This window comes from Podarcis bocagei (genome assembly GCF_964188305.1).
Source record: "Podarcis bocagei genome assembly, chromosome: 3".
Classification (NCBI taxonomy): Eukaryota; Metazoa; Chordata; class Lepidosauria; order Squamata; family Lacertidae; genus Podarcis; species Podarcis bocagei.
Window position 1 is genome coordinate 36,411,797 of NC_138127.1, and position 14,767 is coordinate 36,426,563.

Consider the following 14,767-nt stretch of genomic DNA (forward strand, 5'->3'; position numbering starts at 1 on the left):
GGTCCCTATCAGCCAATGTTTGGGCAGTATTATCCTTATTTCCTTTTAAATTTGAAAAAAAAAATTAAGGATACCCCATGATAGGGAATCCCTTAGTCATGTAGAAACCACTCTTATTTTGGGGTGGTCCTATACAGCCCCAAAGCATAGAGGCACTTTACTGCAACTCTAATGGGAAGTTATTATGCTAGAACCCAAAGAGTCATTCCATGAAACACAGCTACTAACCAAAATGATGGGAGTTTATGTGGGAGTATCAAAATGTCCCAAGTTCAATCCCTAACATCTTCAGGTAGGACTGGGAGAGACTCTAGCCTGAAACCCTATAGATCTGCTGCCGTCGGTGCAGACGATACCAAGCTTGATGGACCAATGGTCAGACTCAGTATGATTTGCTATGATCCTAGAAACAAGGCTTCATAAATACAATGGATATTTTATGCCAAGGATGGGCAACCTGTAGCTCTCCAGATGTTGTTGGACTCCAACTCACACCATCACCTTGACCAAAAGCCACACTGGCTGTGGCTGATGGGAGTTGAAGTGCAACAACATTAGAGTGAGTGGGGGACTTGAGACAGGCATTGAGGCCTTATGATAAGGATCACCGGTATAATATATATAAGCACTGTGAATTGAATCACACAGATCTGGTGGTCATTGTTGTTGTTGTTTAGTTGTTTAGTCGTGTTGTTTAGTCGTGTCCGACTCTTCGTGACCCCATGGACCAGAGCACGCCTGGCACTCCTGTCTTCCACTGCCTCCCGCAGTTTGGTCAGACTCATGTTCGTAGCTTTGAGAACACTGTCCAACCATCTGGTCCTCTGTCGTCCCCTTCTCCAACATCAAGGTCTTTTCCAGGGAGTCTTCTCTTCTCATGAGGTGGCCAAAGTATTGGAGTCTCAGCTTTAGGATCTGTCCTTCCAGTGAGCACTCAAGGCTGATTTCCTTAAGAATGGAGAGGTTTGATCTTCTTGCAGTCCATGGGACTCTCAAGAGTCTCCTCCAGCACCATAATTCAAAAGCATTGGTTCTTCGGTGATCAGCTTTCTTTATGGTCTTTCTTTCTGGTGGTCATAGCACATGTTAAAGGTAAAGGTACCCCTGCCCGTACGGGCCAGTTGTGACCGACTCTAGGGTTGTGCGCCCATCTCACTTAAGAGGCCGGTGGCCAGCGCTGTCCGGAGACACTTCCGGGTCACGTGGCCAGCGTGACGAAGCTGCTCTGGCGAGCCTGCACCAACGCAGCACACGGAAACGCCGTTTACCTTCCCGCTATAAAGCGGTACCTATTTATCTACTTGCACTTAGGGGTGCTTTCGAACTGCTAGGTGGGCAGGAGCTGGGACCGAACAATGGGAGCTCACCCCGCCGCGGGGATTCGAACCACCGACCATACGATCGGCAAGTCCTAGACACTGAGGTTTTACCCACAGCGCCACCCACGTGCCTTCATAGCACATGTTGATGACCTCCAATTTGTCTGAAGCACTTATCCTGCCATTTGAAACGGCTTATCCTGTTTTTGTTTTCTTTAATGCTGATAGGATTTAACTTTTGATATGTTTATATGGTGAAGAGAATGACAGCACAAAAGACTACGCACAATACCCAAGGCACTTGCTCCAGTCAAGTGAAAGAGGCAATGTGGCGAGGGCAAGAAAATGACACATAGCAGAAGCCGTCAAAGCCAATGCATTCCTTCAGCCTCAGTTAAGAGAAAGGTTTAGGCACGAGGGGAGAGGAGAGAGAAAAGCCATGAAGCTAAACAAAGGCAGACATTTACAGCGGTTATCTATTAAGCTAAACAGAGGCAAACGTTTATAGTTGTCGGCTGAAGGAATCTTGATAAAAATCTTGTAACAAGGCTGGTGCCAAAATGAGTAAGTGTGGGTACCTAATATACTGTGGCTTCTAAATAAATTTTAGCTAGTAGTAAGCAGCAGGTATAACATCAGAGGGAAGATATTGCAACAGCCGCTGCTTTCTGTACTGCAGAGGGAAAGAAATTTATTTTGTAAACTTTTTTCTTTTTTGTATGCTGAGACTCCTATTGTTCCATTTCTATTCCATCTGCATGGGCTGCCTATTTGATTACGAGCCCAATTTACTGTAGAGGTGTTAAACATTAATGGTATAAAAAGCTTGGGGCCAGATTACCTGAGAAACTGGCCTCCTCCCACCTGGACTTTAAAAGCAGCAGCAAAGGCCCTGCTCTCTGTCCCAGACACCTGTGAGATCAGAATGGTGGGTAGGAAAGACAGGTCCTTTCCAGCAGCAGTGCCAGCACTATGGGATGCTTTGTCAGCAGAGATCCAGGACAGCTTCTTCCATCCGCTCCCCTTCTTCAGCTGTTTTTAAGCAACTAAAGAACACTCTTTTATGATCTAGGTTTTAAATTTATTCACTTGTTTATTAAACTTATACCCCAACCTCCATCCCAAAGGAGCGCAGGGCTGCTAGTGCTTTCAGATTCTTACCTATGTCTGTTTTAATTATTCTGATGGTTTTAATGCAGGGCTAGGGAACTTACTTTTTTCAGCCTGAAGGCTACATTTCTTTGAGGACAACTTTCTGTGGGCTTGGGCCTAATAATAATAATAATAATAATAATAATAATAATAATAATAATAAGTACGTTCTTCTCTCTATCAAAGTTTGGTTAGTAGAAGGGGTTGGAGTGATGTTGATTTGGGGATAAATGCTGGCCATGCCTGCTGTGCTTGCTATTCTTCCCTGTAATAGATACTCAGCCTATACATTTGCAAAATGGTTACAAAGACACCGCCATGTACAATATTTTCTCCTTCGAAGGAAATTGATCCAGCAGTATCTGATTTATCTAAATGAGCTTTCTTGGAGATCAATTTCCTGATCGATCAGTCTCCATGGAGATCAGTTACCTGGCCAACTAGAAAAATATAATTATATGGATGCATTTAGCACCGCATGTAACAGAGGGGTGCCACAATGGAACTGAAATGCTGAGTTGGGGCCAGGGCTCCATTCCATGAGTGGGTTAGTAATGGACATCAATAGCCTCTATAGGCTCTGAAGTCTGTGTAGATCAATTGTTTCAATGCAACATCTTGCCTATTCATCTTCCACCAAGCAATAGGCTTTTAGGCTGCACTCTAGGTTGTCTAGATGCACACAACTAACTAGAGTAACCCACAGGCATCAGGGAGAGACCACTATAAGAAAAAATGGGGAGGGGGAACTAAAACTTCATGTCTGTCTTTATCTATCTATAACGTGCTAATTATTCCAGTCATGAAGGTTTAGTGGTAACTGGAAAAGTCAGATCTATACAGGGGACAATAAAGATGCCTTTGTTGGCATCTATGGATTTATTGCAAACTTCCATCAAAATAAAATTTAACCCAGATTGTAAATTCATTTTTTTTGTAACGTACAGACACAAATTGATCCATCTGTTCTGTAATAATCCAACATCCAGTTGCCATAAAGAAGTTGGTCGCCTGCCATTTGAGCATGCAAGAGCTTTTAAAAATGCACATAAAAGTCTCATGGAAGCAGGAACCCATGCTATTTGGGAGCTAATTAAATCAAGAGATCTACCCGTCACAAATGTATTCTCTGACTCTAGCAGCAAGTGCATTGTGATTGAGAGCTGTATGCTTTAGCAGTGGGGACCATATCCAACAGAAAGGCTTCTTGCTGAAATGTTGCTTCGGTGTACAAATCTTCCAATGCTAATGAAAAGCACAAAGTCAGATGTGTTGAGCATTACAGATTGCTGTTGTCAGCCTCAGAACCTGGAGCCATTGTTTACTAGAGAATGTCTTACTTTTGGTCTCCATTCATCAAGAAACAGCATCACCCCCGAACTTGCTATTCTTACAGGTTAGATGACAGAAATGATTGCATTAAACCAGTCCCCATAAATAATGAATGATCTTCAATTTACTGCCTCCCTTTTTTTGTTTTATTTTTGCCTCACTTCTATATTTGGTAGCAAATAAAAGGCTTCGCACATGAAGAAAAGGGCATGCATCTTTGTCAGGTTTCACTAAAACAATTATGTAAAACACCTCAAACTTTACTTTTGCTGGAGAAGGTGAAATTTGACCTTGCAAAGATTTGTCCCAAATCCTATTGTTATAGGAGCACAGAAAACCAAGTACTATTTGGAAGTGGCGATAGGCAAAGCTGTAAATTTTGGTTTCTCGTTTTTCCATTTTTCCATTCAATTCATCACATTTCCACATCAGCTTGCAATTTTTCAAAAAGCCTCATCAGAATTTTGGTGTGAATTTCTCCTAATGCACATATTTTTGTATTATGCAATAATCACACTTTTGCAGAGCCATTTCCCTTTTTATGGTACATTTTGTACGCTTTTGCCAATAATATGTGTATTTTGATGCACATTTTACCCTAGTAGATGAACATTTGTATGCATTACAGTGGTACCTCTAGTTGTGGACACGATCCGCTCCAGGGTGCCGTTCGCACCCCAAAAAGTCCACAACTAGAGCAGCGCTTCTGCGTAAGTGCGGAGCGCGATAGAGCACTTCTGCACATGTGTGAAGCGAACAGAAAGCTTATGCACATGTGCGGTGAAACCTGGAATTATACACTTCCAGGTTCGCCGCGTTCGCAGGCCAAAAAGACGCAACATGAACTGAACGCAACATGAGGTATGACTGTACAGTACTTGGTTGGAAAACTGCATTGCAAAATATGGAAAAGTGTGAACTATGAAAGATAGTTGTGTTTTCATTACCGTGGTACCTCGGGTTAAGTACTTAATTCGTTCCGGAGGTCTGTTCTTAACCTGAAACTGTTCTTAACCTGAAGCACCACTTTAGCTAATGGGCCTCCTGCTGCCGCCACGCCGCCGGAGCACAATTTCTGTTCTCATCCTGAAGCAAAGTTCTTAACCCAAGGTAATATTTCTGAGTTAGCGGAGTCTGTAACCTGAAGCGTATGTAACCTGAAGTGTATGTAACCCGAGGTACTACTGTATTGTATTGTTTCAGAAAGTGCAAATAAGGAAGGTTTGCCTTTAAATGGAACTGAATTTCTTCTCTATCCTTACTTGGAAAGCATTTAACAGTAGTTTGAATTTCTTGCGCCCCATAATGCGATGGACAGCAGCTTATACAGGACACATGAGTTGGATGCAAAAGTTCCCTTTCTCTCTCAGAAGGAGCCCTCCTTTGATAAATGGATTCCTTTCACTGAATGAAGGTCTCCCTTCTGTCAGAGGAAGCTGCTTCTGGCTGAGAAAGGCGACCTTTGGATATAACCTAGCTTGTCAGCTGCTTTCAAAGCAGTCTATAGTCTACACTAAAAATCAAATTTCTGCATCAGGCTGGATTCTGTGACCTGCATAAACTTATCAATTTAGCAAATGCAGATTTTAAAAAACCAAAACCCAAATGCTTATTTACAGCTTCTCTTCCATCTTTCCATCCTGTTGGGTGTTTACAGTGGCTCACAACATTTTTGAAACAACCAATCAGCTTCAATAAAAGTGCGTTAAAACAGGAATCTGAAACCAACCACCGAACTCATTTATTCCAAGCAATATCTTGTTTGCCTTCTTAAGTTCACAGCAGATTTTGTACACCAGAAAGAACCCTGAAGTAATATTTCATGGTCTATCAGTTGCTAGAGTGGTTTATGCTTGTTGGATATGTAAGGAGATGTCTGTGAAATAAGAATGGCTCGGGAAACTGTGGGGTATTTTGTAAATTGTCAAATGCAGGAGAATTCATTAACTAATTATAGAGCCTAGTAGTTGTTTTTAGTTGTGGTTTTTTTATTAAAAAAAACCCAATGTGAATAGTGAAGCCACATACAGAGGGTAATATTCTGCTTATCATTAATTATTTTACCTTACAGAAGTGCGGTGGTATATAAATTACCTAAATATGGAGGTTAGTTTTAACTTCTGTGTGTTTTGATAACTCCCTCTCCTGAACACTTTGACCACGATTCAAAAGAAATTATTGTCTTAAACCAGAATCATATCTCGGCAAACAGAGCTTTCTTTGAAAAATTTTCACAATAGCCATTTCCCATTGCTGGACATGTGATCTCCTGTTTGGTTTAAAGCAGCGGTTTGGCTCTTCAGCAGTCAGAATTGCTGTAGCGAAAAGGGAAAGGAAACACCACCTGAAATTCTTGGTACCGTGACTGAACAGCAAGCAACCAAGGAAGAACCAGTGGTGGTGGAAGACTAGTTTGCTACACTGCATGTCCATAGAATCTGCTGAATGTCTGTACTGGCATGAGCCAACGAGGGTGTTAGCCTGAACAGGCTGCTAAGGATTCTGCACTACTGCCCTTCCTGCTTCTTAACCACACAGCAGCAGCAAGAAGAAGGAGCATGAATCTCCTTCCGCCATCTCACATTGGCACATGTGTTCATGCCACATGGATATATTCCGAATATCAAGGAGAGACTAACATGTGGCCTTCAGGATTTTGATGGACTGCAGCTCCTAGCATTCCTGCCAGTGGGTCAAGCTGGCTGTAGGCTGGTGGAAGATGGAGCCCAGCAATATCCAGAAGGCCACAGACTAGCTACAAGACAAAGAGACAAACATCATAGCTACTTAATGAGCCGGTGGGATGGCATACCTTGTATCCAGGTTTCCTCCCTCGCTTCTTTGGAATCTTCACAACAGGCAGAGAACCAGCTGGTGCAGAATAGAGGTTATGAACAGCCATTTTCATAGGTGTTGAATGGAGCGGGGGTCTTCCTCTTTTTCGACCTGGTATTCTGGGAGACTGCATGTCCACAGTATCCAGTCTTGGAGGCAGTGATGGCAAATGATTCATAAGTAAAGGAGCTGTAAATTAATAATAAAAAAGTTATATTGTTGAAAATGGGGGTGGGTGGGGAAGAGAGAACCACAAACAAATTTTGTAAGCAAGGTAGAGGAATGGTCGCCATCCATCTCCCATAGTGGTCCCTCCCTCTCCCAGCTGCCACTGCAGGGGTGGCTGAAGGTCCATCTTCCTCCATTACATTTTAATGTTATCACCAATGTCATGGGGAAAGTAATGTGCCCATCCACAATGACAGAACACACTTCTAATCACAGTGGGTCCAATCCAGACGGCTATTTCTGAGCTGAAAGGCCCCTTCTGTTCACAAAAGTCTTTAGATGTAATGGAGGAAACCCACTGGAAAAAGGGGTGAATGAATTTCCTCTTATTTTCCCCCCCCCCCTTCTCTACAGTCCCCACCCTGTCGTGGGGGCATGCCTCAATCCCCCTAGACAGATTTTTGGAAGGACTCTGGGGCAGAGAAATAATCAAAAGTCACTGTAATGTATGCATTATCAACTAAATACTTGACATATGGCCCCTTTAAGAGAAACAACTATGACCCAGGGGGGCCAGCTGCTGGACAGCAGACTTACAGGTATGCCCTGGCTAGGCTGTTAGTTTCTGCTTCGCGCAGGCTCCTAGGCCTCATCAAGAATAAAATTCAATAGCCATTACCTCAGCTTCTAGTGTGTTCCTATAGAAGGACACCTGTTCCCCTTCCACTGCCCAGAGGATGCTCCTGCTAGTAGGAGCAAAACCTGAAGCCAAGCCACTAATCATGGAAAGGACAGTTTCTGCATGGCTAGAACAGAAACTTCTGTATGTAAAACTCGTATCTGTTGCTCCACCCACTTTTTACTTTAGTCATGGCCACTTTTGCATTTGGCTGTGGACCCAGGACAGTTGTCTTTGGACTGAAAAAGGTTCCCCATTCCTTCTTTAATCTATGGATTAAGGACACATCTGTCTACAGCTTGCACTGTGAAATACCATCATGCCTCATAGCTTCCCACATCTTGGTTAAGTTTGGTGTGAATGCTCAGTTCTAGGGGATGCTTGCATAGTAGGTGTTGCCTATAGAATTGCCATACTTTATTGACTCCACTTCTGAAGAATGTCTAAATGATTTCATCTCAAATCATTGTCCTCCTGCAACTTTCCTGTGCTTCCTTTGTCCATTTTTTTTTAAAGAACAGAACACTAGCACAATCTCCACAGGTCTCTATCACTACCCTTCCTTCTATTTAAAAGAGGTCTCATTTTGATGTTTATAGGTTGAGCCTATCTCTTGCATCCATCCTTCAGCTGCCACTATCAGCCAGCACCATTTCAGCCATGTATTTCTTAAATCAGCACTTCAATTTCTGCTTATTTTACTCATTCTTTAAAAACTATTACAATATTGATGCAATTATGTGCTTTAGCCCACGCACACAAAACACATTTTTCTGTCCACAAAACAAATAGTAAACAATCCTTAAATCTTAAAATGAGAAATACAACTGTTTGGCTTAACCTGGAAATTATCACTTTTAGACCTAGATCTCTGATGCACACAAGCTAGCTAAAGTTATCCAAATGGTCAAAGAAATGCACTTTGCAAATGGCTAGAAAAATCTCCATGTTACATGAAAGTTCCCAGACTGATTGGTGGCATTAAAAACTGCTTTTGGCCTCAGACAAGGTGAGACTCAGACACAGTGACCAAAGGGTGGTTTGTAGCATGTAGTATTAATCCCCATTACATTGAGGTTAATATATTGGAGAAGCCAGAAAATCTGACATGAAATTATTGTAGATGACACCAATAAGGCTTCCATAATTATGAATGTATTTACGCAAAATGATCCTTAGAAAAAGGAGCAGAGATGACTCCAATTTTGTGCTGAAGCAAATGCATTTGTTTTTGAAGCTACTCAATAATAGATCTTTTAAACAGAGTTACAGGCACTTACTCTGCTCAGATAGATCCATTATACACTGTAAGATTTGAAGATTGGTTATAACACCATTAACACCAGCTGTCCAAAACTCTCAAACACATGGTAAAAGGTCTAACATCATATAAAACCACATGCTGAGTAAAGAAGGATGGTAAATACAAAGAGGCTAAATTAATAGATTGCCTAGAAATGATGTGATAAGGCTGCAGAGACAGACCCCACCAGCTTTTTACACACACATTCTATTGATATAATTTTTTCTCTTTCAAAGTAGAGCTTTCCAATAATTGTGCAGGACTTTTCCCCTCCTCACATCCAGACATAATCACAATAAGAAAAGCACACAGAAAGCAAAAGGTTGGTTCATAAGAGAAGATCAGCACACCAAAATCCACATTTGGGCAATACCTTTATCAGAACTAACAAAAATGTCATAAAATAAGCACAATTTTTCTCCAGCTCTCTTTGGCAAGATGTTACACAAAGCAGGAAGTAGTGGGACAAGGAAAAATCCTAAGAAAAGAATTCTGGCAATTAGGGTCAGGTGCTATAGCCAGCAGTCAGCTTTCAGACTCATTTCCAAGATGGAAACTACATACCGAATAAGTCTCTGCTGGGTGGTGTAGATCATACAACAAAGTGCTCTCCATTTTTGAAAGCACAAAGGTTACCCAGATCTGTGGCATGCCGTAATGGAAACACATTGGTTCCTGGTTAGACAGAGAGCAGAAGTAAAGAGAAGCTGGGCCTTTGTGGACAGGTCTTACATGCAGGGATGTCTGCAGGAGTTTTTCCAGAGGAGGGCAAGGTAAAATATGGAATGTGGGGAGCAGGCTAGCTTCTCAGAAAAAATAAGAAGACTATGCCAGAAACATACAAGAAAGGAAGGTAGGTAGGTAGGAAGGATGGGATCTGTGGATATTGGAAGGGCAATTTCCACTTGACCCTAGTCCCTGGATGGCCATGCTTTAATGTAACAACAGTTTCTTACTCTGCTTTTTGAAATGTCAGAGAGTAGTGCTAGAAAGTGTTGTAGCTGTATTGACATTTAAAATTGTATTTTATGCTTAGCTGTTAGAGTCACTTCTAAAGAGATTATTGTTTGTGCTTGCTTCTGTTCATACTGTTATCTAATGTTATGTTCAGATTGTTAGTTTTACTGATTGTTTATTTGCTTCAGATTGTTAGTTTTACTGATTGTTTATTTGCTTATGTTGATTGGTTTATATTGTTAGTCATTTTGGGTTTCTTTGGAAAATAAGTTCTAATATAATTTATTGTCACCCTCATTATGATAAAGAGACCCACAGGGGCTTTAGAAAGACAGGGTAACAATCCCTATATAGATAAATAGTCCACAGTTCAATTCCAAATGGTTCTCTGGGCAGGTAATATTTAAAATAATAAATTGAAAGAATAGCCATCAATATTAAAATATAAAGCAGTGAGATGTTAAAAACAGTGGCAGTTCTGAAAACCAAGCAACAGAGCCAGGAGGATTTTTTAAAGCACCAAAATATATAGCAATAACTAAAAAATTTCAGCAAATTAAAAAAATTAATTACCTGATACCAAAAAATAATAAGGAAGGTGGATATATTCAAAGCTGGTATTTAACTTGGTGGGAAGTCTAGTGAAAGAGATGGTCGTCTGATCACAGCCCATCTTTAGCTGTTACCAAGATATCTGGTAAGCACCTTTATCACACTTCACACAAAATATCTAATCATATTTAGAGCTGGAAAACCAATGCCCTGAGTAAGTTAATAGGTTGAGCTCTTATTTCCAGGAAAACATCTTTATTATATATTTATTCATATCCCACCTTTTTCCCCTGAAAGGATTCAAGGCTGCGTAAAAATAAGAATTGCTAACAACACAGGAAAAACAGTAATTAAAAAACAAATAAACATTAATGGGATTAATTAATGGAACTAAAATGATATACATAGATAAAGGAAAGCAAAGGAAGACCACCCTGGCCCCAACCATTGCTACACTTTCACCTAATCTACACGTTTGTACACATTAATTGGTAGGAGAGCTGCATTGCAAAATTCAGGAAAGTGCGGATTTTGAAGGAGGGTTGTATATCAGTTTGCATTTTCTTTCAGAAAGTGAAAATTAGGTAAGGTTGCCCTTAATTTCAAACTGAACCAAATTTCCCTCCCACCCCTTTTTTAGGCATCTGCTGAGTAGGGATTTGCTTTTCCATGTCATTCATTTTGACTCCTGTGCCATAGAGAATTCCTGATATCTCATTATTACTATTTAGATTCCCTCTGCCTTGTTTCCCCCCCCCCCAATTTGAAGCCACTTTACATATATTTGTAAAGCACAACCATTTTTCTGTTCATCTCATAATCTGGATGCTCTGAATGTTCCCAAGTCATGTGGATAAATGGGAAACAGAAGAGAAGAGCAGGGCCCATAATTCTACTGCTCATATGCATACATTTGGTTAAATTGTGTCATTTTTAAAAATACTTATTAACTCAAGGCTTGGACCTGTGAAGCGGCATTCCTGCATTGGCAATTTATCCAATTCTTTGTAAGTATTAATCACTAATGTAAACGGAAGACACAACCAGATTGGAAATCAGCAAAGTTCCTGTCTGCCTTCCACCTCTTGCTAAAAAATAATATGTAGTATGTCCATATAAAATCTACCTGATCAACAAAAAATCACAAGCCCAAGCTAGTAAGGAGACAGCAGTTAATTTTCTGGTTCAGTTTCACAGAATAATAGTTTCCTATATAGTTAGCTTAGCAGAGTTAAAGGTTCCTTTGGAGGACAGGAAATTTGATATTCAGGAGATAATACTTGAAAGAAGCAGAGTTCCTTTCATGTTTCTGAGCCTCATGAATGTGAGAAGTAGTATATAAATTAACCTGTAGTAATAGGCAGCATTAATGCCTTTATGGACGTTTGATATCATTTGCAAAAGGTCAGGATTGCGGAGTTATAAATGAGTTATATTAACCTTCCACTGCAACTCATATTAATTTTTCAACTTCCAGCTGTATTCCAAGGCACTGATTCCTAAATTGGGGGGTCAGAGCCAAGGAATGGGCTACTAGAACTTGCTTGCATGTCCCGTCCCCCCGTCCCCCCGAAGCTGCATGTTGTTGGTATCCTTGTTAGCAAAAAAGAAAAGAAAAATAAAAACCTCTCTATGGGGCTACTCTACAGGTAAACTACATGCAGACTTGCAGTCCTTGACCAGTACAAACAAAATGGCTGCCAAACAGAAGCCGTTTCAAACTTCTCCCACCATGACAGATGTCACCACTTGCATACAGGGCTCACTATGCCAGACAGAGCAATTTTTTATCCACATCTGTATTTGCACTGGGATTGGAAACATTTGCTCTCTCTGCATAAGACCCTTCTTCATTTTAACTGCTTACTTACTGAATGGAGACATGACTAGAAGGAGCCACAAAATGGCACACAGCAGCTCTTTTGCTTTCTACACTGTAACAATGAGTAAAGAAGCTGCCATTTTGTTGAAAGGCTATACTTGGGTACAAGAAAGTTATGCATAGTTGATGTATAAGCAGGGGTATTTTGTGTCTGTGGTACCCAGTGGCGTAGCGTGGGCTGTCAGCACCCGGGGCAAGGCAAGTAATTTGTGCCCCCTAACCCGTGGATTTGTGCCCCCTTACCCGTGGATTTGCGCCCCCTAACCCTAACCCCCAGATGTTGCGCCCGGTGCGGCCGCCCCCCCCTGCACCCCCCCCACGCTACGCCACTGGTGGTACCTAAGGTTTTCTTCTTCTTTTTTGCAAGTTTTTCTCAAAACTGCTTTTAAAAAGTAATTGCAATCACCACCTCTTCTCGCAAAAATCTCACAGGGAATGACCACAGAATAGAACAAACTATATTTGTTTCTGTTCTTTCATTAATAGCATCCTACGTGCATTCATCTCCCTGCATTCTGAAGTTTCCACTGAGGAATTCAAACAGTCAATGGAGGGGACGGCAGAAATGTTGAAACCAGTGATTTTCTCGTTGTTTCAACATGACCTAATTGACTGCATGTTTTGATATGTGACAAATGCACAGTGCGATTGCAACTTTCCACCTCCTGGCGCAAGCCAAATTTCATAAATTTCTCAGGAGGTGGTGATTTTGATCTTGCCACACATCTCTGATATGTCAGGACATTCAAATCACTTGTCTCCATGCCCACAATTTTATCACAGGTATTTTTATCACGTCGCATACCACTTCAGCTGTTCACCTGAATATACCCACAGAAAATTCACAGTCCAGACATGGAAGTGGGGGAAAGGAAAATAAGATTTTATTAATTACAGATGGGAGAACGCATCCCCAGCGGCCTTCTCCATATCATTGTTTCTACTTCTTCTAGGCGATGTGGTACTTGCACAATGAGAAATGGGCAGATCTGAAAAACTATGACAGTGTTAAATAACCTAGCACACATTATGCTTGCATGCATGACAAGTTACATGCATGTTGAAGCCACACAGAGAACTTCACGTTCTGCATGTGCACAGCCCCCTGCGAGGGTGGACTTGGGAAAGTGCAGCACATATAGACAGGACAGGGATGAATAATTCAGGCAGAGAGAAAAATATCTCTTACTGGGACAAGCTATTATTGTTTGTTTGTTTGTTTGTTTGTTTGTTTGTTTGTTTAGGGAACTGGGGGGTTAAATAAAAGCAGCAGCAGGATAGCAACAGCAGGCAACAGGCAGAGAGGAACAATATTTCAATTCTATATATTGTTGCAGAGCACAGAGGAGCGGCTTCATGTTGTGAACAGTTGACTTGGTGGCTGTGACAAAGAGCAACAAGATTACTTCACAAATTGAATCCACACTGCATGCACCTGGTCTGGGCTGAGCTTACTAGCTTTTCATGGTCACCATTTCACAGGATATAAATTATCCCACCTGCGTTTGCATTGAAGCAGAACCCACAATTAAAGTTTTCTTACAGTCCTCAATTGCACCTCCATGGAGTCGTACTTAACTGAGGAGGATTTCTCCCCCAAATCCACCAGGACTTCAGAATTAGTGCTCTGACTGTCTTTGTTCTTTTCCTCACTTCGGGGAGGAAGGAGAATGAGAGTGAATGGGTCCTTGGTGTCATCTCACAGTACATTTTTAAAATAAAAAAGCTGAATTCACCAGCAGTGGCACTTTGCTGTCCTTTAGGAGATGTTTCTTTGAAGTATGACACTCCAGTGACAGAAGGAAGAGCAGTAGCTGAATACGCCTCTAACTCAGGTTTGGTTAATGAGCCAGAAGAACCTGAAAGAGTCTTTGAAGGAATGGGACCCAGAGGAGTAGAAGTGACCAACTTCCATTCCTACAGTCTTACCTTTCTTCATTTGGTCTGACATTTTTGTTGAAGACTAGCAGCCTATGGCAATGAATTGATGATGTAAAACTCTACAGACAAGAATGATGTAGACGGGGGGGGTTAGAAAAAGAAGTAAATATATGAAAAATGTAGCTGACAAGGTCACGTGATTATCAGGATTTGCTAGGTAGTTTGAGTGCATAAAGAGAGAACAGAAAAAGAAATTACCAAATTCAGTTTTCAGACTTTAAGGGGAGGGGTTGATACACAGGTATATGCCCTATGAATGAAAGAAAGAAAGAAAGAAAGAAAGAAAGAAAGAAAGAAAGAAAGAAAGAGACTAGAATTACTGTGAAATTTAAAAAAAACCAGATTGCTACAGCCAGTCTTTCAAGACACAGACTGAAGTATTTTCTTTATTGTATTTATTGAAATATATGATCCCCCCTCTTTTTTAGTGATTTTAAAGGCAAATCTCATTCTTGTACCTTTGCAACACAATGACTAGTAGTGCTCACATAACTGTGAGTGGTCTCTGTCATAATGTTCAGTGAAATTAAAGAAAAAAATGCTATGAAACCCTTTCCCATTCTCAACAGCGAGGAACAAGGCCATACAGTTAGCTGGTATGGACAAAGAGTGCTGGTATGATCCAGCCACAGTTAATCCAGTCACAA

General features: G+C 41.1%; 1 protein-coding gene across 1 annotated transcript in view; it reads right to left on the reverse strand.

The window, feature by feature from the left end:
- SCML4 (Scm polycomb group protein like 4) overlaps positions 1-14,767 on the reverse strand; it is a 72,048-nt gene that overhangs the window by 33,409 nt on the left and 23,872 nt on the right. The window contains exon 2 of the mRNA XM_081186645.1: positions 6,616-6,827. Within this exon, the coding sequence (XP_081042771.1) occupies positions 6,616-6,816 (201 nt within the window). The 5' untranslated portion in view covers positions 6,817-6,827. The remainder of the gene's footprint in view (positions 1-6,615; positions 6,828-14,767) is intronic.